Below are 25,872 nucleotides of genomic sequence, written 5' to 3'. Positions count from 1 at the left end.
GTGGGGTGGTTGCACAATTATTGTAGGGGGGTTGTGGTACTGCCAACCTAACTTCTGCACTGCCTTCAGAGCTGGGCAGCTGGAGAGTGGCAGCAACTGGCCAAGCGCTCAGCCCTGAAGGCAGAGTTCTGCCGCAGCAGTGCAGAAGTAAGGGAGGCAATACCATACCATATCATGCCCTCCTGACTTCTGTGCTGCTGCCTTCAGAGCTGGGTGGCCAGAGAGGGGCAGCTGGTGGCCAAGGCCTCGGCTCTGAAGACAGCAGCGCAGATGTAATGGTAGCAATACCGTATCATGACATCCTTACATCTTCGCTGCTTCTGGCACTGGCACTGCCTTCAGAGCTGGTCTTCTGGCCAGCAGCTGCCACTCTCCAGCTGCTCAGCTCAGACGGCAGCACCACTGCCAGCAGCAGCGCAGAAGTAAGGGTGGCAATACTGCAACTTCCCTACAATAATCTTGCAACCCCCTTACAATCCCCTTTTGGGTCAGAATCTGTATATATCTACATATATATACAACCCCTACAGTTACAACACCATGAAATATTGGATTTAAATATCTGAAATCATGAAATTTATTATTTTAAAAATCCTATGACCGTGAAATTGATCAAAATGGACCATGAATTTGGTAGGGCCCTATTTATGATTACATGCCTTCTGGGCAGGTGGTGTACGTGTGCATTCAGTGAAAGCATCTCATGATCCCCAGAGACCAAGTATGGGCTCTGGACACCAGAGTGGCTGAACAAGAGAAGCGAAGGGAGACAGAGAGGTTCATAGAGGAGACTTTCCAGGACACAGCAGAGTGGTCCCAGCCTCTGTGTCATTGAGAAAGATGAAAAACTCAAGGAAGGAGAACATGAAGCTGGAGCAGAGGGAAACAGTCCCATAGTTGCAATCCTCCTTCCAGATTATGTCATAGTACCATATCACACTAAGGATAACCCTCTGAGGGAGGGAACTCCAGTTACTAGAGAGAGACAGGTAATAGTAATGTGGGATTTGATTATTAGAAATTAGGGCTGTTGATTAATCACAGTTAACTCATGTGATTAACTAAAAATATTAACTGCAATTAAAAAAATTAATCATGATTAATCACACTGTTAAATAATACAAAACCAATTGATATTTATTAAATATTTTTGGATGTTTTTCTACAGTTTCAAATATATTGATTTCTATTACAACACAGAATACCAAGTGTATAGTACTCACTTTATATTAGTTTTTATTACAAATATTTGCACTGTAAAAATAACAAAAGAAAGTATTTTTCAATTAACCTCATACAAGTGCTGTAGTGCAATCCCTATTGTGAAAGTGTAACTTACAAATGTAGATTTTTTTTGTTACATAACTGCACTCAAAAACAAAACAATGTAAAACTTAAGAGACTATAAGTCCACTCAGTCCTACTTCTTGTTCAGCCAATCGCTAAGACAAACAAGTTTGTTTACATTTACGGGAGATACTGCTGCCTGCTTCTTATTTACACTGTCACTTGAAAGTGAGAACAGGCGTTCATATGGTACTTTTGTACCTGGCATTGCAAGGTATTTACATGCCAGATATGCTAAACGTCCATATGCCCCTTCATGCTTCAGCCATCATTCCAGAGGACACGCTTCCATGCTGATGATGCTCGTTAAAAAAATAATGTGTTAATTAAATTTGTGACTGAACTCCTTGGGGGAGAATTGTATATCTCTTGTTCTGTTTTACCCACATTCTGCCACATATTTCATGTTATAGCAGTCTTGGATGATGACCCAGCACATGTTATTTGATTTACAAACACTGTCACTGCAGATCTGACAAAATGCAAAGAAGGTACCAATGTGAGATTTGTAAAAATAGCTACGTGCCTCGGCCCAAGGTTTAAGAATCTGAAGTGTCTTCCAAAATCTGAGAGGGACGAAATGTGGAGCATGCTTTTGGAAGTCTTAAAAGAGTAACACTTCAATGCGGAAACTAGAGAACCTGAACCACCAATGAGGAGCAGCAGCACATGGTTCAGATAGAGACATCCCTTAGGGGAAGATTTATTAAAAAGAGAGCGGCTTCTCAAAGACAAAACTATTCTTTAAATTAGCACTGTATTTAAATAAAAAAAACTGGTAGGCAATTGCTTATCTGACACATCATTAGATAACAAGATGCAGACTCTCTCCCTTTCCTTAAAAAGTACATCATTATGGGTGCAGACACAGAATTGACCAGGGAAATTAGGGTTGTCCATTAAAGTACTAAATAACTTGCTAGCACTTTTGCTGTATAAGATATTTCTTTGTTACACAATTCTACACAATAACAATGTACCACAAAAGCTGCATTTTCCATTGATCTACAGTATTTCTTTTCATTTTCAGAGCCCTGTGTGTCACACTGTTAACATGGAAGTAGGCTTTTAAAGATGATTTACTCCTCTTGGAAATAATGAGGACAAGAAAAATGGCTCAAGAAAGATGTAGCTTTAATTCACTTGGATGCAACATTTTATACTATAGTGAAAACATACTGAAATCAGTACCAATGATTCAAACATGAGTTATTCCATTTATAAAACTTCCTACTAATGTCATGGATGTCTCCTTAATGTATAAGAGTAACATATTGGGACAAATCCTCCACTGGTGTTAAGTGTCATAATTCCATTGATTTTAGTGGAATTTGAGAATTTACTTCAGCTGTTGATCTGCCCCTTTAAGAGCCATCAAGTAAGCCAGAAATCATTGTCACAATGTCATGACACTTTATCATGATGTATTCTCACAATTAATGACGTAAATTAATAATGCATCACCAAGACAATATTTTGATCCTTATAAGAGGATTTTATTCCAAATTCAATTTGGAATTTTTTACAGGAGACTGTCCAGTAAACGCTGAACTATCCAATGAAATTATGGATGTGTGAAGACACACTTTAATTGGTAATGACACAATCTTAAAATCACAGAAAATTAGGATTGGAAGAGATCTCAGGAGGTCATCCAGTACAATCTCCTGCTTCAAAGCAGGACCAACACCAACTAAATCATCCCAGCCAGGGCTTTGTCAAGCCGGGCCTTAAAAACCCCTAAGGATGGAGATTCCACCCCCTCTCCAGGTAACCCATTCCAGTGCTTCACCACCCTCCTAGTGAAATTGTGTTTCCTAATATCCAACCTAGACCTCCCCCCCTGCAACTTGAGAACATTGTTTCTTGTTCTGTCATCTGCCACCACTGAGAACAGCTGAGCTCCATCCTCTTTGGAACCCCCCTTCAGGTACAGGGGCGGCTCTAGACATTTTGCCGCCCCAAGCATGGCGGCATGCCACGGGGGGCGCTCTGCCAGTCACCGATCCTGCGGCTCCAGTGGACCTCCCGCAGGCGTGCCTGCGGAGGGTCCGCTGGTCCTGCGGCTCCGGTGGACCTCCTGCAGGCGTGCCTGGGAGGGTCTGCTGGTCCTGCAGCTCCACCGAAGCCGCGGGACCAGCAGACCCTCCGCAGGCATGCCGCCAAAGGCTGCTTGCCTGCCGCCCTCCGGTGACCGGCAGAGCACACCCCGCAGCATGCCGCCCCAAGCATATGCTTGGTGTGCTGGGGCCTGGAGCCGCCCCTGTTCAGGTAGTTGAAGGCTACTATCAAATCCCCCCTCAATCTTCTCTTCTGTAGACTAAATAATCTCAGTTCACTCACCCTCTCCTCGTACGTCACATGCCACAGCCACCTAATCATTTTCGTTGCCCTCCGCTGGACTCTCTTCAATTTGTCCACATCCCTTCTGTAGTGAGGAGATCAAAACTAGATGCAATACTCCAGGTGCGGCCTCACTAGTGCCAAACAGAAGGGAGTAATCACTTCCCTCAATCTGCTGGCAATCCTCCTCCTAATACAGCCCAATATGCCATTAGCCTTCTTGGCAACAGGGGCACACTGCTGACTAATATATCCAGCTTCTCATCCACTGTAATCCCCAGGTCCTTTTCTGCAGAACTGCTGCTTAGCCAGTTGGTCCCCAGCCTGTAGCGGTGCATGGGAATCTTCCTTCCTAAGTGCAGGACTCTGCACTTGTCCTTGTTGAACCTCATCAGATGTGTGTTTTGGCCCAATCCTCCAACTTGTCTAGGTCACTTTGTACCCTATCCCTACCCTCCAGCGTATCTACCTCTCCGCCCAGCTTAGTGTCATCTGAGAACTTGCTGAGGGTGCAATTAATCTCATCATCCAGATCATTAATAAAGATGCAAGGGAGATTTAGGTTGGACATTAGGAAAAAGTTCCTAACTGTCAGGGTAGTTAAACACTGGAATAGATTGCCTAGGGAAGTTGTGGAATCTCCATCTCTGGAGATATTTAAGAGTAGGTTAGATAAATGTCTATTAGGGATGGTCTAGACAATATTTGGTCCTGCCATGAGGGTAGGGGACTGGACTCGATGACCTCTCGAGGTCTCTTCCAGTCCTAGAGTCTATGAGTCTATGAGTCTATGTTGAACAAAACCGGCCCCAGGACCAACCCATGGGGCATTCCGGTTGATACCGGCTGCCAATTAAACATCAAGTCGTTGATCACTACCCGTTGAGCCCGACAATCTATCCAGCTTTCTATCCACCTTATAGTCCATTCATCCAATCCATACTACTTTAACTTGCTGGCAAGAATACTGTGGGAGATCGTATCGAAAGATTTGCGGAACTCAAGATATATCACATCCACCACTTTCCCCATATCCACAGAGCCAGTTATCTCATCACAGAAGGCAATCAGGTTGGTCAGGTATGACTTGCCCTTGGTGAATAAATGTTGACTGTTCCTGATAACCTTCCTCTCCTCCAAGTGGATTCCTAGAGGACCTGCTCAAGTTGTCTTGTGTCTTTTGTCTGATTGTAGCTATCACTGACAATGAAAATGGCTGAGTTTGAATCCAGGCATTAGCCACAAGCTGATTTGGGGGAGAAAAAAAAAAGTCAAGGAAATTCTGTTTTCATATTAAAAATGTAAAAGCTTATATGCCTTATTCTTGGAAGTGGGCCTTGAGAGGGCAAAAAAAAAGTTAAAAAGAAATAAGCTAATCATTACCATCAAACAGAACAAACAGCAGCCCTCAACTTCTGCAGCAGACTGGGAAGGACATAAAGGCTCACTATTTCCAACTTTAGTCCACAGGACTTTTCAACATAAGGAATAAAAATATTAATTTGTTTAGAAATTTACTGTATTTAATGAACTTTTAAAGTGTGTTTTTGTGTTATGTATTAAGCATTTATTAGATACTATTAGTCACAGCAATTCACTTCTCCAGAAGATTCATTGATATCAAGCCCTATTATTATTCTTCAACCTGTCAATGTAGGAGACCTTCTGTCCCAAGTCAAGAGTTCTACTATCTGAGTTAATGAGAACCCAATTACTTGATACATGAGAGTCTTACCACTGGGTCAGAAAGAGTCACATCCTTTCTCCTTGATTAGTGAGAACATTGAACAAGAGGCCCTCTGGCTTAATTACAGAGTGCTCTGGTGTTTTACTATTGCCCTCCAGCACTCAAGCCAATTCATTGTGGCGAAAGGGTACAGTGCTTATTTCCCCGGCTTGGGACTGAAGACTAAAAAAATTTGTCTTAAAAAGAACAGGAGTACTTGTGGCACCTTAGAAACTAACACATTTATTTGAGCATAAGCTTTCGTGGGCTACAGCCCACTTCATCGGATGCGTAGAATGGAACATATAGTGAGAATTTTCCTTAAAACTTATGGAGATCTCAGTCTCAGCATTTGTTTGCATACACTGGGACAGTAACTAAGTACTCTTGATCTAGACAGTGCTTCCTCTCCAATACTGGCACGGGGAGAGGAGGGCAGGGAAGGGATACAGCTCTCCTTCTCCCTGTCAGCTAGGCTACTTGCATTTTGGAAAGTTTGGAGTTAACTCAGGTGTCTGATTCACATCTTCTTAAAGCCAGGATATCATTCCCCAATAACAAAACAAACAAACAAAAAGAAAGACCAAAAAAAAGGGAAAAAAAAGAAAAATGGAATGTCTGCCAACACATCTACAACCAACACTGCTGACCCTTCCTGGGACTTCATATCAATATATAATGTCAGTAGAACAATTGCTTTTGCAGCAGGAACTTTAACACGGATTTCACACCATGGGAGTGTTGGATGGGATTTCATGACTTGGGAGTTAACAATAGTTTTAGTAATCCCAGTATCTCTCTATCCAATGTAGGTCTCCTGATTAACTACCAATTTCTGCTCCCACTGGGGATCAAATAGCTCTGTATCCAGGAGGGTGCAGCATGACATGTGGACAGTGGTTTGGGGTGTGAATGGTTCAGTGGGAACATTATATGCCATTGGTGGTCTGGCTATGTGATGACTTCTCTCTGGAGATTCACTCACACAATTAACTCTCTGAGGCTGGGGTGCAGCTGGCCTTTCTAGCACTGCTCTGAGCCTCGGTGGGCAGACTGAGCAATCCCAGGCAAAGTCACAGATAAGATACTGCTTTTCCCAATCCCTCCTGGGGATTCTCAGAGGTGGCTTCCTTCCCCCTTGGATGTCTTGCTTGCCTGAGCCCAGTTCCCATCCTCTGATCCTGTGTCACCTCAATTAGATTTTCTATCAAGCCCAGGCTGCCTATCTGCATAATGGTCTGCCAACTTCCCCACTAAACACATCGCTCTAGGATTTGTGTCTAATTACCATGTTTTAGGTCAGAGGTGTGGGGAAGCAGAGCAGATTTTATAGAATTGTTCTAAACTAATTAATTGGTAGGTCTCGTAGACTGTGATACCTCCCAATATGGTTTCTTACATAACTCCTAATTTGGGTTTAAATCTCAGTGTAGTTCAAATTCCCTTGTTTCTGAATTCCCTGAAACTTCCTCCTGTGTTTCAGGGGTCAATCTAAATTTTTGCAACAAACTTCTTTGCATCACCCACTATCTTTATAGTCCTCTCTGTCCATATGAGTGAAAGCATCTAAGGCCTTCTCTGATAGTAATGGAGCCAGATACTGCAACATGTCCTTCTGCACCACCTGGTTCAATTCACATACCATTTTATAATCATTTAAAAACACATTGACGCCATCCCGTTAGCTAAAGTGAGGAATACTTTGGAGTCTACACCACCCACTGGGACAGGTACATAGGGTCTGTCTCTACCTACTGGATTAGGGTTTTGCTGGTGCTGTCTGTCCATAACTCTCCTCTTGTTGCTTCTCCTTCTCTCTCTTCTCATGCTGACATTGCTTCTTCTCATGCTGATGTTGCTTCTCCCACACTGCAAGTGGCTGGGCTTCCAGATGCAGCGTGCTCCTCTCTAGCTGCAGTCCAGGATCTCCACTGAAGTCTGGGTGCAGCATGGTTGTCAATTCTGTCTCCTCTTCCCTGTTTCCCTCTAGTGAGTTGTCTCCAAAATTTCCCCCACCTGCTGGATCCTCTGCCAGTGGGTTGGGTGTTCTCTGTGATCCTGGATCATCATTTCTTTTCAGGTTCTCAGAGTGTAACAGGTCAATTAGGTGCCTTGTCCACTTCTCAGTGTTAAGCTGCTTTTCAAGGAATATCTCAACCAGCTGATGTTTTCTTAAGCTGTTCATAATTCATTTTCCCCTTCCTCTGCATTTTTCTTTGTGCTCTTCCCTTATACAGTACTTGTTTTCACTGCTGTCGCCATTAATGGCAATTCACACTGTCATAGATTCCATACCACACATGCTGTCACCATAATGTCACAGTTTCAGGGTAACTGAACCCATATTCCCCTCCATGGTTCCTCGAGGCAACTCACTTAACATTTCAGTCTCCCAAATATCACCTCTTTTGGACAGAAATCCATGTTTCTCTCTCAACTGACTGGGGTTTTTAAGGCTGTACAGTGTCGTGTCATACACTGTGATGTCCCCAGGAAGCCAGTCTGCCTAAAGGCCAGCACCAGGGCTGAGCTTTCTCTCTGAGGACGACCAGTGTGTGCCAGCAGTTATAAGTTACCACCCAGCTCTGCCAAAGCAAAATATATTTATTCTTAGGGTAAAAGCACTAGTAAAAACAATAAACATAGCAGAAACTATTATCTTCCACATGGGGAGGGAAGGGTCTGATAAGTCACAATCGCTTCCAAGCCTTCAGCAAGGGTTGGCATCTTTCCGTGGGCAGAAGGTCATGTCTGTTTTATACACAAGCCCTTTATACACAAGTCTTGCTTTGTCCCCTAGACCCATGAAAATAGATAAAACCAGTCTCTCTCCCAATTCCCCAGAAGGTCAAACTCAAAAGCAAGGGAATACATAGCCAGCCTTAAAATTTTGCATTAATCATCCCCAAGTGATTCCAAATTATCAAAGAAAAACCTTACACCACCACCAGTGAGCCGGGAACATTCAAATGCACATCTATATTGATAAAATGGGCTATGAATATTCTATGAATCTCAGTATAATGGTTTTTTGAGGGTTTCATGCTTTAAACATGAAATACAATGTGGTTCCCAAAGATACAGCCTGTGGTTGTAATGTCTGTCACATCAAACAAAAATCTGTGACAGGTTTTGGAAAGGGCTGATTTGGAATTAAAACAGTGGTGAACTCCCCCAAACCATTAGGCTTTCCAAATATGCCAGGAGACTCTGGAAAAGTCATATTTTCTAGAGTGAAGAACATTATTAGTTGTTCTAAGTATTAGAACGGCTGGATGTTCTTCCTCATAAGTTCCAAGCTATCAGTTGGAAGTTGGCTAGGTGCTTTTAGTATTGGACATCAGCACTTTAGAGGAAATAAATAATTGTCTGTATTCACTTAAGGCGCTCTATTAATATAAATAATGCACAACAATAAAGAGGCCTGCAGAGTGTGGGAACTGAAATGAGTAAACATTCTTACACCGAAAAGTCGAAGAAATTGAGCTGATTTCTCAATATAGAGAATAAGACTTTGGGTCTTTAGTGCTTAAGCCAATCTCTAACTACTAGAGATTAGGAGGAGACCTAATGTACATGGCAGATTATTCCACTTCTGCCTAATGCAAGATTTCTTGCAACTTCCTTTTAAACATCTTGTACTGGCCACTTTTGGTGAGAGGATATTTGACTAGATGGCCCACATTTCTCATCAATTATGGCAATTCTCGTATTCCTATGAAATTAGAAATCCACTAAAGATCTTGCTATGTACATCTAATTTACCTGTGAAAGATTTAGATACCATGATGATGAGGTGTTACAGAAAAATCCTAAAATAGACTGCATGGTTTGAATGACAGAAGGACTGTATTCATAATCATTAGCTGGCATGAAATCTTAGATTCAGAGCTTAATCCTGCATAATCAAACTCAGTGGAGGTTTTGTCATTTACTTCAATGAGAGCAGCACTGAGCACTTGGGACCAATCCTTTTTTCTTTGCTCAGACGGAAATTCTCTTGTAATAAATTGGACTACTTTCACAAATAAGGAAAGCAGGATTTGGCCAGCAAAACATTATTTTGAATGGGAAATAATTTGAGATTTCTATTGTTGATGTCCTTTTACAGTGTTGAGCTATTGTATCATATAAATTGCAAGTGTACATTGATCAGTGTCAGAAAGCTCTCAAAGCATAAGGCTTTTGTATGCAATATTATATTCTTTCTTTGCTCTCTCCATCTTTAGATTTCTCTTCAAGAATATAATGTAGAAGAAAATATAGCAGCAGAAATTCAAAATGGTGGCATTTGCTAAAATGGAACATGAAGTGTGCCAAACCTGCAGAACACAATCTAAATATCAGAAAATTGGAGGTGAAAAGGGAATGCACAAGGAGCTGCCTGATTTTCCTCAAAAAGCTATAAACATATGGAATGAGCTGCCAAATAAGGCCACTGAAGTAAGTAGTCTAATGAGTTAAAGAGAAAACCCAGACTATTTTATGAAGATAAGATGGATAGAAGAATACAATAAAGAAGCAGGGAGATGGAGTTAAGATACATTTAAATGAGATATGTCAAATCAAGTGTCTCTCTCTTTAAAATCCCAAGGTATAAAAGTTTTAATCTGATTGGCATGTATTTGGAATTATAATTTAAATATAGATTGTCAAATTTTAGTTATATAATTTGGGACCTTGACTAAAACATAGCAGGACAGAGCGCTAAAGTATCATAGAAAACAACACAAGTATTATTAATTTTACATGTTAGTATTTATAACCCTTTGGAGTACAGTACATTTGTGTGTGCATTTTTGTTATATAATAGAAGTTTCTATTACGCAATAATGACATGACTACAGCATACCCAGGGCCAGCTCCAGGCCACAGAGCACCAAGCGCGTGCTTGGGGCGGCACGCTGCGGGGGGGAGCTATGCCAGTTGCTGGGAGGGCGGAAGGTGGCTTTGGTGGAGCTGCCGCAGGCGTGGCTGCGGACGGTCCGCTGGTCCTGCGGCTCTGGTGGACCTCCCACAGACATGCCTGTGGCAGCTCCATCGGAGCCGCAGGACCAGCTGACCGTCCGCAGAAACGCCTGTGGGAGGTCCACTGGAGCCACGGGACACGCGAGCGGCAGAGCGCCCCCGAAGGCGTACCGCCGTGCTTGGGGTGGCGAAATTGCTAAAGCCAGCCCTGCAGCATACCGTATATCATGCCAGCCTCTGAATAATATTAAGACAAGGTATAAAGGCACTCAGTTCCCTGCATGTAAAGTGTTACAAACCAGGTTCTCTGCCTAGCACATGGATGGTCTGGGATAGAGTTGTAAAAGAAAAGGGGATGCAGTTGCAAGGGAGACACCTAGGGAAGAGGCATGTCCTATCTCCTCCAAGTTTGCTGAAATTTAGAAATGCCTCTGTTGGCTGTTACAAGTAATTTGGACTTTATCTGAACTCCCAGTCTGGAGTATCTGTTCACTGGCTTGCAAATATATTTTATAAGCTAGCTCCAAACACAGATCATTACCATGATGCTGGGATAGAAACCTCTAAATCACTGGTTTAAATCCAGACCAGGATAGCAGTGAATTAAAATTGTTAACAGCTGAAGGCTTTTCAGGGACCCATATGAAATGGACTGGTAATCTCAGTCCAGTTCCTTGTTTTTAGGTGCCATATTAGAAGACAGCAAGCGTAACTGGTACCATTGCTGACAGTCTCAGCAGAGAAGCAAAAGACTGAAAAAAGACTTATCATGCCAGAGATAATCATCCAGATGAGAGATAGGAGGTGAAATCCTGGCCCCACTGAAATCAGTGGCAAAATGCCTGTTGTCTTCAGTGGCACCAGGATTTAACCCAAGGCATATTGGCACAGCAGCGAAGGTGAGTGCTACGTTGCCATTACCCGTGTTGTTCCATGGACAAATAGAAGAATTCAGTCACTGTTATTATGAGTCCATTTACTTTTCACAAGCATTACATTCACTCCAAACATATTACTGAATTTTCTTCTAATGGCCTCTCTCTTTCACAAAAGTTCAGACTTGGCCCTGTTGAAGTTATATGTCCTTAAAAAGGTCTGAGAGAGTAGGAACTGGTTAGTATGGCTATTTTTTATTCCCTAGTATCAACAGAATTTATGAAACTATCTATTGCATGTAATTACTTTCTGTAGCTCAGGCCTGTCTCCTCTTGCCCTTGCTGTGTGCGCAGAACTCTCAATTACATTAATGAAACCTGAGCATGTGCTTTGTGAGGAGAATAAATCCCCTATGTCATTTTGAGAAGTAGGAACTTGAACTGAGTGTACAATGTGAGTCCAAAGGCCCATGGTAGCAGTTGCCTCCATACTGTTAACAGACTTTAAACTAAGGCTCCTGTTCTATTTTCTCCTTATAATTAGATTTTTTCTACCCTACATATTCATGATCTATTGTGTACATTTACACATAAGAAGTGTTACCTAAATGTATGTTAATCTTTTTTTTACCATCAACAATTAATTTATGGAAACAATTCTTCCTGAAAACATTACATGTGTAGCTTTGTTTAATTAAAACAGAACATTTGCCATCTATAAATGTCACTGCCATCTGGCTGCAGAAAGATTTGAAGTTATGCATTTTCAGAAGAAAACCCATCTATGCTCTCACCTATCAATGATCAAAATTCATTTCAGGGAAACAGCAGTGTTCCCTCCTCATCCCTCAATATGAGGAAGCTAGCAAATGCTATTGGCTTTAATTAACATGAAAGAGCCTTAAAAAACAATGAAATAATAGACATGTTCATGAGGGATAATTATGTCGTGTAAGCATTCCCAAAAGTGCTGCTGGCTCCATTAGAACGAACATTTTTCTTCTCAGTGAATGTTACAGACATGCAAGATGTGGAAAAATGGCAGCATTCTCATCAGAGTTAAAAGCATATGATACATATAAGGTTCCCGGCAAGGCACTGACTGCAATAAATTACCAAGTGTGTGTTCTGTTTTTTGAAATGGACTAGATTTATCATTTTATTGAAAAGGTTCCATTATGCTAATGTCTTATAAAATCACTTTCTGCTGTCGCTGGAAGGTCGAGAGGGGATGTACATTTTTTCATTTAGAACCAGGAAGTAGTGTAGCAGAGCGTTACCAAGGGTTAATAAGCCTAAAAGAAGACACATTGGATATGAGTCAACTTTCAAGGACTTTGTAATGTCAATTTTTTAATACAGTCCTAACTAAAGTGCAATAATTTTAGTATGTTTCTAAGTTTTAAGCCAGGTCTGCAAAGGAAACTTATATTGGTGTAACTACGTTGCTCAGGGGTGTGAAAAATCCACCCCCTGGAGCAACATTACACCGACCTAACTGCCAGTGTAGACAGTGCTATGTCAACAGTAGGGCTTTTCCTGTTGATATAGTTACTGCCTCTCATGGAGGTAGATTAATTATGCCAATGGGAGAAGTTCTCCTGTCAGCATTGTTGCATCTTCACTAAAGCGCTACAGAATCATTTTATTGAAAAGATTCCATTAAGCTAATGTCTTCTAAAATCACATTGTGTTAAGTGTAGACCTGACCTAACCAGTTTTTTAAAAACTTGATAGAAAAAGCAATAGTTAATTACGAGCGGCTGAAGAAATCCATAATTATTAGTACTAAGGGTTGTTTAGAACACCTCATTTCAAAGAGGACCAAACTAAAGAGTGCCACATCTACTGGTGGCAACATGCTTTAAGGTAATCAGATCTCATGCTTCAAGCGTGTGTCAGCAAAGGTCAAGAAAGAATACTTCATCTCTAAAAACAGCACTGCACAGTCTGAGTGCTGCATTCCAGAATTAGGTGTCTTTCTTCTGAAAGATCAGGTATGGGCCTGGACACTTTCAAAGGAAAGATACTAGAGCTAGATAAACTAATTGTTTGCACTACTATGGCAGCTCCTATGCTACCATCTCCTAGTTCTACTAAGATGTGATGATTTCCACAAAGCATCAATTCCCTCTGCTGGAAATAGGGATTATTTCCAGTAGAGTAGAAGGAGACAGTTCCATGTGACCAGCAACCTCTCCGTGGAGCAACAGGAAGAGCTCTGTGGATCACCAGTGTTTCATCCACGGCCCACCGTTTGGGAACAACTGCACTAGAAACAGGTGAGCATAAAAAAAGCAAAGACAGGCAGTATTTGGAAACTGGCTTCGGGTCTAGACCAAATCTCCAAAACTCTGGATCACATACCAAAAGTGTTTGGCAGGCCTAATTTGAAAAAAATATATATAGATAAGACGACTGCACCATATTACAGCCCTGCTTTTCTCCTAACACATACATTGAATTCCAAATACCATTCAATCAGAAAACCAAATATTAGAAAATCAGTTCCTTCTTCATTTCCTGTTCAAGAATCACTGTTTTCTCTCTAACAGTTGATGTTACCAAAATTTTAAACAGAGCACTGTCTTTCTTGCTCTAAGTGCTGGTAATGTGAATAAAACTTACTGGCAAAACAAAGATTCCTCCCTCGTTGCATTCTGTGTAGGTACTAGTCACAATTATGGTTCTTCCATAATCATGGCTATCAGAGACATGCTAGTTCCAAGGGGCCCGGAAGAGGAAGAGAGAGGGAGTAGAGCCATGGCCACATGCTTTCCCCATCACTGATCAAAAGATTAACAGAGCTGGGACAGTTCAAAGAGGACTCACTGCACCCTTGCAAAGGATGCAAGACTGGCTGCTGCAGCCCACATTCTCCTGGAGGCATTTTGCCAGAATAGGGGACAATGTCCATGGGAGTTACCACCGGGGTAACTTCCCACACCGTGCTGGGACAGTGCTGCAAGAGCCACAATTTAATTCCTATTCTATTACTGCCGTAGGATTGATCCTCAGACAGATTTTTCACTTCACCTTTAAATCAACAAACTTCTTAGAACAACAACTTTTCCAGGCCCCAAATGAACTATACTCAAATATTATACCATACTATGTATTTTCTTTTAAATTAAAGCCAATTCAAGGATTTAACCCTATTTCTAGAAAAACTGCCAGTGTTCTAAATCATAAAATACCATAGAAAACTGACTAGTTACATGAATTAACTGGTGAAACAATACATTTGCTGTGTACCAGATGAATTATTCCATTTGCTTGTAGAACAATGGAGCATCCTTTAAATGAATACCTGTCTAAAGAACTGAATTACCATACAGCTTTGCAACTCTGCATTAAACAGAATATTACTGCACAAAGAGAAAAAAAAACTCTATCCAGATGTATTCATATAAAAGTGGAAAAAAAAAAAGTAAACAATGTAAATACTTTGGTGCTTGCTTGTCATTAGACCTAGAGCTTGGGGGTGGGGGAGAGCTAATTATTTAATGTAAACTGAAGAGGATACTGTTTTACCCACTTCAAGTATTGATTAACACTGATCAGCATGGACCTAAAGAAGATTTAATCCATGAATTTATTTTAGTATTAATCCATCAATGATTTCTCCTAATAAGCAAGAGGGAAAAAACCCCAAACTCTCTATACAGAGTAGTTTATTTTTGAAAAGTGCTAGTAAATGACAGAGAAATCTGCTTAGAACACTTTTTTTTCTTTTTAAAATGAATGGTAAATATTAGATATCCAGTTTTCTGACACAGCAGGCTAAAGCAGGTCATGAGCAAGAAATAACTGCATCATTGTACTTGTCTTCATTTTGTCTGGTTCAGTTGTTGAGCAGTTATACGGGTTCATGTCCCGCAGTATCAGTATAGATGTTCATGCAATGCTGGAGGCCATTTTGGATGGATCAGTGCCCATGTTTTGATGATATTCTCAAAGAGATGATGAGAAAAAACAGCAGTGTATTTTAGATCTAGGAGTACTCAGACTAATGCCATATTAAAATGGGGAAGTGGAGAAGAACATCGTACTGTTACCTGACCTGGAACTAATTTGACAATATATGTTTCGAATTACTTGTCACATTTCTAAAACTACTTCAGAAACTTGGGTTGCCCACTTTCTTCAAGCAAAATTAGGACACAAAGCGCTTTCCTATCCTTTATAGGCTTCCTAACAATTCAAAGCACAATGCTAAGTTATTTTATTACTGTATTTAAGTGAGAAGATGCTTTCAAAAATGCCTTATAGATTATAAAATACCATATTTTTTTTAACAATTACACAACACAAATATATTCATATTTCAAATAACAGTCATAAAACTACGGTAATATCCTGAATTAAATATACATTTTCTTACCCCTCACCAGATTACATCTTGGATATTCTACCTGCCCTTACTCATGCTTTCTATCATTACACAGGAAGGATGCCTTGAACATAGACTCTGCAGCTCTAGCGAGGCCTTCACTACTAGTATGAAGAAGAAGCAAGCCCAAACTTCAGTATCTTATTCTTATTTTTTACCTTTCTTTGCCAGTGTCAATGGACACTTGTGCACCTCTTATGCTTTTCTTAGGCAGGATTAATGGAAAAAGGCCTTCTGACACAGTGGCAGCAGCTAAGCTGGGCAAAGGGCTAACTTCACTGGTGTGCCAGCTATAGTATTTATTTGCTTTGGCCCTTCTTCCAGCCATTCTTTCTAGTTTCTGATTTATATTAATTAATATCAACTTCCCAACTGTCTATGTGGTTTGGAGGCGTGGTCTATTTCACCACAATGAAAGCTGATACTTTATAACCACCTAGGAACATGGTTATAAAGGGGTATCTGTGCCAAGTATGATGGTGCCAACCTGCCCTATTATCTACAGCCCTGAGTGATTAAACTTATCCTGACTTCCTCCAGTCTGGCAGGAGACAGTACAACTACACACTGAGAAGATGCAGGGTGGTGGTGGAATGTGATTTTGGCTGAATGAAGACAAGATAAAGCTGCTTACAAACTCATTTGGACTGTGATGTATATAGTGTCATATACATGATTGGGACTTGCATGCTTCACAATACATGTGAAGATAAAAGGGAATATCTGGGGACAGAATGGATCAAGGACAATAAAGGTTTGAAGTCTGCTCACAAACAACCACCTGCTCCACTTTTTGATGCTGGTGCAGTGTCCATTACAGGATGCTTTGTACGCCCGCATTCTCAAGCTGCCTGGGGAGTACAGGGGGGCAGGGAGGCCGCTTAATGGTGTTGACTAACTGGAGTTGATGCTGCACCTTGGGCCAGATGAGTGAAATGAAACTTAGGCTTGTATGATTTCTGTAAAAGAAATACGGTGGACTTGCCATTTTCTGTTTGTTGTAATTATCCATTGTAACTCCAGACCTCAGTATGTGACCAAACAAAGCTTTATTAAAGGTAAGCATATCTGGGCAGTTCAACGCCTTTACAAAGGTGAGGAGGTGTGGAAAACAAAACAGGCAAGTACAAAGTACAACAGGTACATGCAGGGATATAATAGTGAAAAAATCTCCAAACATCAAAGAGCAAAATAAACTGAAAATAGAGATGTTCAGTTTTATATATCATTAGGGTATTGGTTCTTTCCTCTACACTGGAATGGAAGTAGAATGCAGCAGATATTGCTTATGGTGTGTCGTTTCATGTCTCATTGACTAGCTCCTCCATAGCCAGAGATGTGCACAGGTTGAAGGACATGATGCCATGGAAGTGTTCGAAGTGATGGCATTGAGTATACATAGGCAGATGGTTTGCATAGAACAGATTTGACTCAACTAGCTTACAATCCCCAGAATCTCTCAAGTTGGTCACACTGAAAAGCCAAGTCTCAGTTCCTCATCACTCGATCACGGTGGAGTCACTTTGCCAGCATCTCTTTCATCTTGGGTTCACTTCTCCTCCAACTCCAATAGTTCCTTTCTTCTCTTTTCAGCCATCCCTATGTCCTTACACTGATGCCTGAGCTCCTTTTCATGGTGCTGGTCTTCTCATCGGAAGCAAATCCTATGTGCCCAGGTCCTCCACCGCTTGTCCCTCAGATTCTGCATCTTTTGACTCTCAGAGAGCAGACTCCTTGGCATTCTCTCCCCCTCTCTGAATATAAGGCTATTGTGGGGGTTTTAACAAAGCAAAATAAAAGTCTGTGAATGGTCTTATACTCTTTCTACATAGCTGGAAGAAAAAACGGCAACTTTTATTTCAAATGCCATTCCTTTTGCTAGCTCACAATGGTAGCTACCTTCTGCAGATTGCAAGCTTGATTAAAGTATATTCCAAGAAAAAGATCTGTGAGTTACCAAAATCCTCCCACTTCCAAAAAATTCACTTTGATAGCGGAGACTTTAAGAGGAGGGTGGGGGCATTCCCCGTGAAACAGAACAGCACTGGCAATTATTTTAAACTTATTCCAGACCATTACACCCTTAGATGATGTAGTTCTGTTGGAGATCCAAGAACAAAAAAGGAAGTATTTATTCCATGCCTCTTGGTAGAGAACTTCTGGCTGTACAAAGGAAATCCTCCTGTGACTTGTACTGGATGAACTGATGAATGACTGGAGTGAGTTTGAGTGTTACAGAGGAAGCAGAGGGAGGTTTCCTTGTCCAGAAATTTGACAGACCTCCTGCAATTTCTACTAAGTGAAAAATTCTGCTTCATCAAGAATGGAGCAAAATAAGATCTCCAACCTACTGGCTGCTATAATAGTGAGCACACTTTGCCTTAATGTGTTCTTCAGCCCTGAGGTGTTCTTCATAATACCTTTAAGGATTGTGTTCACTCAAGTCATATTTTGCTTGGGCTGTGGCTGCAATGCTTTTTAACTTTTAATTTTGCTGTATTCAGGCAATGCTTTTTTATTAATAAACTGCTACTGTTAGCTGCACCTTTTCAATTCCCCTCCCACTTCTTTGCCATGTAGAGCAGAGTGGTCAGTTACAAGGAAAGGAAAAAGGGATGGAAAAAGGGATGTATGTCATACAGCTATGTCTGTCCATGATTAAAGCAAGAGCCAAGTTTAGCCAACATATTTAGTAATATTCTTTATAATAATAACAAAAATGGTTGTGCTCATCTTATCCAGATAAGATACTGTTCTTCAAAGAGGTAGGTGATTAGAGCTTCTAACATATGGTCTACACTTAAAACTTAGGCTGATGGATATAAAAAATTCACACCCCTGAGCACCATTCCTATGCCAACCTAACCACCACTGTTGATGCAACTAGTGATAACAGCTAATTTAGACCCCATCATTTTATATTTATAGTTGGAATTATGTTTTCCAATGTGTATTACTTTGCATTTATCGACACTGAATTTCATCTGCCATTTTGTTGCCCAGTCACCCAATTTTGTGAGATCCCTTTGTAGTTCTTTGCAGTCTGCTTTGGACATAGCTATCTTGAGTAATTTTGTATCATCTGCAAATTTTGCCACCTCACTGTTTTTCCAGATCATTTATGAATATGTTGAATAGGACTGGTCCCAGTACAGACCCCTGGGGGACACCATTATTTACCTCTCTCCATTCTGAAAACTGACCTTTATTCCTACCCTTTGTTTCCTATCTTTTAACCAGTTACCAGTTCATGAGAGGACTTTCCCTCTTATCCTGTGAGAGCTTACTTTGCTTAAGAGCCTTGTCAAAGGCTTTCTGAAAATCTAAGTACATTATATCCACTAGATCTCCCTTCTTCACATGCTTGTCGACCCTGTTAGGGGGCTTATTCCTTCACCCTCTCACTTCCCTGGCCCTTCTCGCATGAACAGAGAGCAACAATACCCGAAGTCCAAAGGTGCAAACAATTCGATGTTTATTGGGGTGAACTTCCAGCAAGCATGATTCCAGTTTCCTTCCTTAGTGTCCCCCTTCCCAGCTCTGACACCACAGAGCCTTGTCTGTGTCCCTATTTCTGTTCCGATCCCCTGTTCCCATTTCCCCCTTTAGCAAAACATGATCCCAATTCCCCCATCCCCAGTCCTTGTTCCCATTTCCCCCCCCCCGCCATTTCCTGATTGACTGCAGACTATATAGTAAAACCTGAGTTTTGCTTAGATATACCTTAACCAATCATTTTACTGAAATTTAACTAACCAATCCTAACATATTGTAACATGATTATTTAACCAATTATATTCCACCACCTTCATTGGTTTACACCCAACAAAATTAATTATACAGCGGACAAAAACAATTACAGAACCAGACAAAAACCATGCAAATAAACATACAAAACAATACAGAAGTGAGGATTTCACAACTATATCTGTACAGACATAAGGGTTTTCCAGCTGTGTCTATTGAAAAGTGAGTTTTTGTCAGACAGGATGCTATCAAACTATGTTTCCTTTTACATCTTCTAGGCTCTTCCCTTTCTATGGAGGTGAAAGGAATATCAGGACAGGATTGTATTCCTAACAGCCCAATAGCACCTTATTTCAATGTGACTAGTTTGGAATGTGTGGATGTGACCATGCACTTCCCAGCTTATGGCTGCCTCTGCTGCTTAGCCGACGAACCAGCCTCAGACTGTCACAGTAAAAGAAGGCCATTACACAGACAGTGCTTGTGATTCTTTATTTTATATCTCTATAACTAGCTAAGTGATAAGAATACACCTAAATTCTTAAAGTATAGGCCTTTGCAGACAGGCCTGAATATCTATATCCTAACAGACCCCCTCAAAGAATTCTAGTAGATTAGTGAGGCATGATTTTCCTTTACCAAAACCAAGTTGACTCTTCCCCAACAAATTATGTTCATCTATGTGTCTAACAATTTTGTTCTTTATTATAGTTTCAAATAGTTTGCCCAGTAATGAAGTTAGGTTTATTGGCCTGTAATTGCCGGGATCATCTCTGGAGCCTTTTTAAAAATTGGCATCACATTAGCGATCCTCCAGTCATTTGGTACAAAAGCTGATTTAAATGATAGGTTACAAATCACACTTAGTAGTTCTGCAATTTCACATTTGAGTTCCTTCAGAACTCGTGTGAATATCATCTGGTCCTGGTAACTTATTACTGTTTAATTTATCAACTTGTTTCAAAACCTCCTCTAATGACACCTCAATCTGGGACAGTTCCTCAAATTTATCGCCTAAAAGAATGGCTCAGATTTGGGAATCTCTCTCACATCCTCAGCTGTGAAGACTGATGCAAAGAATTCATTTAGTTTGTCTGCAATGCCTTTATCATCCTTGAGTGCTCCTTTAGCATCTCAATCATCCAGTTGCCCCACTGGTTGTTTAGCAGGCTTCCTGCTTCTGATGTATTTAAAGCAATTGTTGCTATTGCTTTTAGAGTCTTTGACTAGCTGTTCGTTAAATTCTTTTTTGGCCTTCCTAATTATATTTTTACATTTCACTTGCCAGAGTTTATGCTCCTTTCTATTTTCCTCACTAGGATTTAACTTCCTTTTTTAAAGGATGCTTTTTTGCCTCTCACTGCTTCTATTACTTTGTTGATTAGCTATGGTTGCACTTTTCTGTTTCTCTTACTATGTTTTTTTTAATTTGGGGTACACATTTAAGTTGAGCCTCTATTATGGTGTCTTTAAAAAATTCCATTGCAGCTTGCAGGGATTTCACTTTTGGCACTGTACCTTTTAATTTCTGTTTAACTAACTTCCTCATTTTTATGTAGTCCCCCCTTTCTGAAATTAAATGATACTGTTTGGGCTGCTGTGGTGTTTTCCCTGCTAGAAAGATGTTAAATTTAATTATATTATGGTCACTATAACCAAGCAGTGCAGCTATATTCACCTATTGGGCCAGATCCGGTGTTCCACTTAGGACTAAATCAACAGTTGCTTCTCTTCTTGTGGGTTCCAGGACTAGCTGCTCCAAGAAACAGTCATTTAAGGTGACTAATGAATAGAATAGAATAGAATATACAGTGAATGTTTCCTCCTCTCTGACTGATTGGTGACATTCTGTACTTCGATTACTAAATATCTTAAGAACATCTTTCTGAGAGAATCTTTCTGAAGATAAGAGATTTCAACAGACCTTTCTTGTCAGAAACCAAGGTTTTTGTGCTAAAAGAAAACAAAATCATCCCGCAGTAACAGAAAGAAGTATGTTAAGGCTTTGGAATAAGCTGGAGCATGTTGTAGACTACTTGTACTGTTATGAAAGAATCACTCAGCATATTAGAGTAGATGGTAATAAAGAATTAAAGGAGACCTTCACCTCTAAGTCACAGACTTAAATCTGTCATTCACTCACTGCTTTGTGGCCTACTGTATGTGCACTGTATGGTTCCAAGGGGATGTTTCTAAGGTGCAAAAATCACCATCAGAACTGACAACCTTTTGAGCAGCCTCAGTAGAAAAACAATTGACTGAATAGTTTTTGGGACTAAACTGCTTTCTCACCCACAGGAGTGAGTGAGGCAAACTACTGAGGAGGTAAATAGAAGCTCTCATTGCAGATGCATATGATATATTTCTTTCGGTGCGGGGACAGAGGGAATGGAGGAGTTCACTATCTACTACTATCAGTCTGATACATTTCAGCAGCATTACATTCACTTAAAGAAAAAGGCAGAAAGCCGTAAACAGGAATCAGATGTTTCAACCCTCAACAATGCAGGTGAGTGTACAGCCACCAATCGATTAGAAACAGACTTTTTTTAACCTCTTTAATAATAGTGAGACTCATAGCAAACTGAGTAGCAAACTGAGACTCATAGCAAACTGAGTAGAAAAGACCACCACAAAGTACCCGTCATTAACAACTAGCCAGGCAGAAGTATCACTCAGAGCTAATCTACACTTATCCAGGTATGTCACTCAGGAGAGTGAAAAAATCCACACCCTCTGAGCGATGTGTTTAAGCCGACATAATCCCCAGTACAGACAGCACTAGGTTGATGGAAAAATTCTTCCGTCGACCTAATTACTGCCTCTAAGGAAGGTGGATTATCTACAGCAACAGGAGAACTCCTCCCATTGCTTCAGTAAGTGTCTACGCTGAAACGCTACAGCTGTGCTGCTGTAGTGTTTTAAATGTATACATAGTCTCAGTAAAACTCTCTCTTTATTTTGTGCATAAAATAAAGAAATTATTTAGCTGCATCCCAGATAGACCTAGTCCATTGACACGGGCAATCTACATTCATTTACATTATCATCCTGCCATTGGGGATCCTTGCTATGACAAATGAGCATACTTCGTTTTGTCAGAAGCCTCATGGAGACTGTAAGTGTAAAAGAGACACAAGATGAAAATATGAAGATGTGCCACAAGAAGCCTTAAAAGTGTAAATTGCCCTGCAATGTCAGGCAAAGTTATTAAGTTCATGTAAATATTTTATGCAGGGACAAAAAATAAATAAAAAGAAGAATCCAGCTATTCACATCACAGTGCTTCAGATAACAAGCCCAATCTCATCATATCTGCCCCAACTGATCAGATTTAAATTAGCATGCACCCCTCTTGTCTCATTACTCATTCAGAATGTGAGATGTGCATCATTAAGCTAGGCACTAATTTGTTCCTAAACTGCACTCATTCATCATTAGTTGGCAGTGAGAGGTTGATCAAGTCAGTTGTGGAACACTTCTGTGACCCACCCATGAGTTGTACACTTTCTGCGTGATTTACTTACGGCACGTTATTTTAACAGTTTTGGTAATCCATATATTGTAAAGATGATTTTTTTGGTCAGGTTAATCTCAGAGTTTTCTGTTTGCCTTACTTCTAGAATAGGACTCTTCTGCTTCTACAAAAAGGTGTTTTGTGTATTGATCTTCTAAATGGTTTCTTCAATGAATTAGCAAAAAAAGTCACCTCAGTACTGTAGTGTTCCACAGAGAGATTGCTACTAATTTAGGAGATGCATAATGGGGAATTATAGTAAGGATGTTTCCTTTTAGAAGACTGAAATACTATTTTAGGGATCCTTCGAAGAAAAACTGAGGCCTGGGAATCTCTTTCAAAATTCATTTTAATTATTCATATATTGACTTGATAATTTTGCCAATTTTTATGTTACTTCATTCATGCCAGATATAGATGCCAAGAATGAAGCATGGATATTGTAAACTGTAATTTTGTGAATAAGAACTTTTTAAATCCATACCATAAGTCATCTATCTTTATATGTCAATTTGTGTTTGTCATGTCTTTACAAAACTTTCACAGAAGTATTTTAATAAAATTTGTGAACATAAGACGGCCATAAAACTTGTAAATTAAATTAAATTAATATTTCAATGCATGAGCTGTCTAATATTCTAGTCATGGAAACTGGGTTCAGCTTCAGTTACAAGAATAGACGGTGGTTGCTTCTTTTATTCATCCATAATACTAAATAGCATCATAAAAGTTAAGAAAAGGAAGAGCAAACCATTCAGTTCATCCCCTAAGCATAGGTACGACATACTCTACTAGAAGACATATCAAAAGTTCAGCTACATATTCACCGTAGATTATTGACATTGTATTGTTTGTTTAAAAGACTAAAAGAAACCGTGGCTGTGCCATTGTATGAAGGATAAGTCTGAAACTTCAATGCTAAGTTTTGAATTGTACAGTCTCAGTGAGTTACCTGATTTATCAGATGGAGTGGAACTGCTGTTGTCTCCAGTATCCAGAATAACAGCCAGCCCTGCAGAATAAGATGGGAGGACGCTGGTACTAAGGTCTAAACGGGTTAGACTTTCAGGCTCTTTTTCCATGCCTCCTAGAATACCTCCAGCATTGGCAGTTTCAACGTCAGTCCTTTTCTGACCACTGTCTAGGGGACTCTGAACAATATGAACTATACTCTGCTGGGCCAAGTCACAGTTCTGAAAAACAAAAACAAAATCCCCAAATATGATTGACACATAAAGAAAACATTCACTCTATCTCCAATCTGGTATTTGTTTAGCCATTTCCAATCCATTTCATGTGGCATTTCAATAAGCATTAACAGAATACAAAGAAAAGTGACAAGCATAAATTGCAAGAATTAGGGTTACTTGCTCTGGCAACTGGTTCACAATGCTTACAAATTCTAAACATTTCTCAAAGAAATGGTGGACCAGAGCCAACAACTCTGAATAATTCTGTTGGTGGATGCACAGAGAGAAGTGTTATTAAGTCAGATGCTACGAAAATTCAATCTATAAAATGCATTTTTACAGACAAGGAAGAAAAAAGTTTATAATATTAATATTTTAAAAAACACAGGTGACCCCTTTTTTTACTAACAATAATAACAGTTAAAATAACAGTTCATAACGATGCTTAAATTAGTGTGTGTGAGGGATAAATGAAGTAATGCCATCCTCCCACTTCTTGCTGCTACATGTTGGAAAACTGACAAAAAAATTGCAGAGCACTGTCATGTTATTTTTTCCAGGTAAAACACTGTGCATGATACATATGGGTAAACACTACAGTTACATCATTTTAGTTAATCATTCTAGACTTCCAAATCTGTTTGGAAGCCATGTTGTCTAGACTAAGAAAGTTGGCTCAAGACTTTTTTCTGTGTTTACAATTGCTATTAATTAAAACAAAATTAAAAGAGAAAACAAAGTAAAGCTTTCAAAAGTGAAATAAAGAAAGTTATATGAGAGTTAATAATAAGAACTGTGCGTATTAAATGTAACTTGGAAATCTGAAGTTTATCAAAACCTGATAATTAAATTCAACAAATGTAATCCACAGTAATCCAATTATTCTGGCAAAGTGTCGATCTTGCTTTATCCTACTATTCTTAAGAAACAGCTATTGTCCAAACAGATCTCAAAAAAGAGGCTTTTTACGCTTCTCAAAGACCATTGCCAACACTAACTCTAAAGTCAGAAATATAAATATTTTCAACAATTACTTTGTTCCTTAAATCTAAATTTCAAACTATTTTTTCTCAGGTATAATAACAAAAACAAACCATAAATCAAGTTTTCCCATATACATATGCATACCTATATATGATATTTTGAAAAGTAATTCCAAATACACAGTCTGAGTTATTTTAAAACTGCTCTTTCCCCTGAAATCCACCAATTAGTTATAAGCACAAGTAATTAATTCAGAAACAATTTTCTTCAAGTTTACCATACACTTCTGTTTGAAACAAGTTCAGATATTAAACTCTTTAGGATTCTAATCTTTAGATTTTAAAATCTGTATATTGCTTTCCTTTCTCTGAGCTTCTCGTAATTCAGATGATATCAGATCATGTAGGTAATTTTTTAATTCTTTGAAGTTACTGCATGTACTCCCCTCAGACATGCTTCCTTATATTTTTGTGTGCCCATGGACCACAGCTTCTTGTTTAAATAGAACGAACTATTCTCATGTGGTATCATAAATTCATTTTTTGTCCCCACATTCCATATAATAAGTTCCAGAGTCAATTTTGACAATCATGCTGGGTTCAATCACGAGCCACCTAATGTGGCTGTGCAGGGGGAAAAGGGGTAGAAGGTGTCCTTGAGCACTGATAATTATTTATTTGCTCCCAATGTACCTTATCAATTTAACCTGGTGTTAGATATCAACTCTATACGAATTCTGCAGCCCTTTTTCCACAGTTCATATTCAGTTGGGATCCTGAGAA

At 39.8% G+C, this 25,872-nt stretch overlaps 1 protein-coding gene across 2 annotated transcripts in view; it reads right to left on the bottom strand.

Annotated features, from left to right (window-relative positions):
* PRKN (parkin RBR E3 ubiquitin protein ligase) overlaps positions 1-25,872 on the bottom strand; it is a 1,230,739-nt gene that overhangs the window by 801,036 nt on the left and 403,831 nt on the right. For both annotated transcript variants that reach the window (XM_050949117.1, XM_050949116.1), the window contains one exon: positions 23,869-24,109. In XM_050949117.1, coding sequence (XP_050805074.1) covers positions 23,869-24,109 — 241 coding nt within the window. The remainder of the gene's footprint in view (positions 1-23,868; positions 24,110-25,872) is intronic.

The sequence above is a fragment of the Gopherus flavomarginatus genome, chromosome 4, assembly GCF_025201925.1.
Source record: "Gopherus flavomarginatus isolate rGopFla2 chromosome 4, rGopFla2.mat.asm, whole genome shotgun sequence".
In the NCBI taxonomy this organism is placed as follows: Eukaryota; Metazoa; Chordata; order Testudines; family Testudinidae; genus Gopherus; species Gopherus flavomarginatus.
The sequence above is the reverse complement of the archived record's forward strand: the minus strand, read 5'-3'. Positions and strand labels throughout refer to the sequence as shown.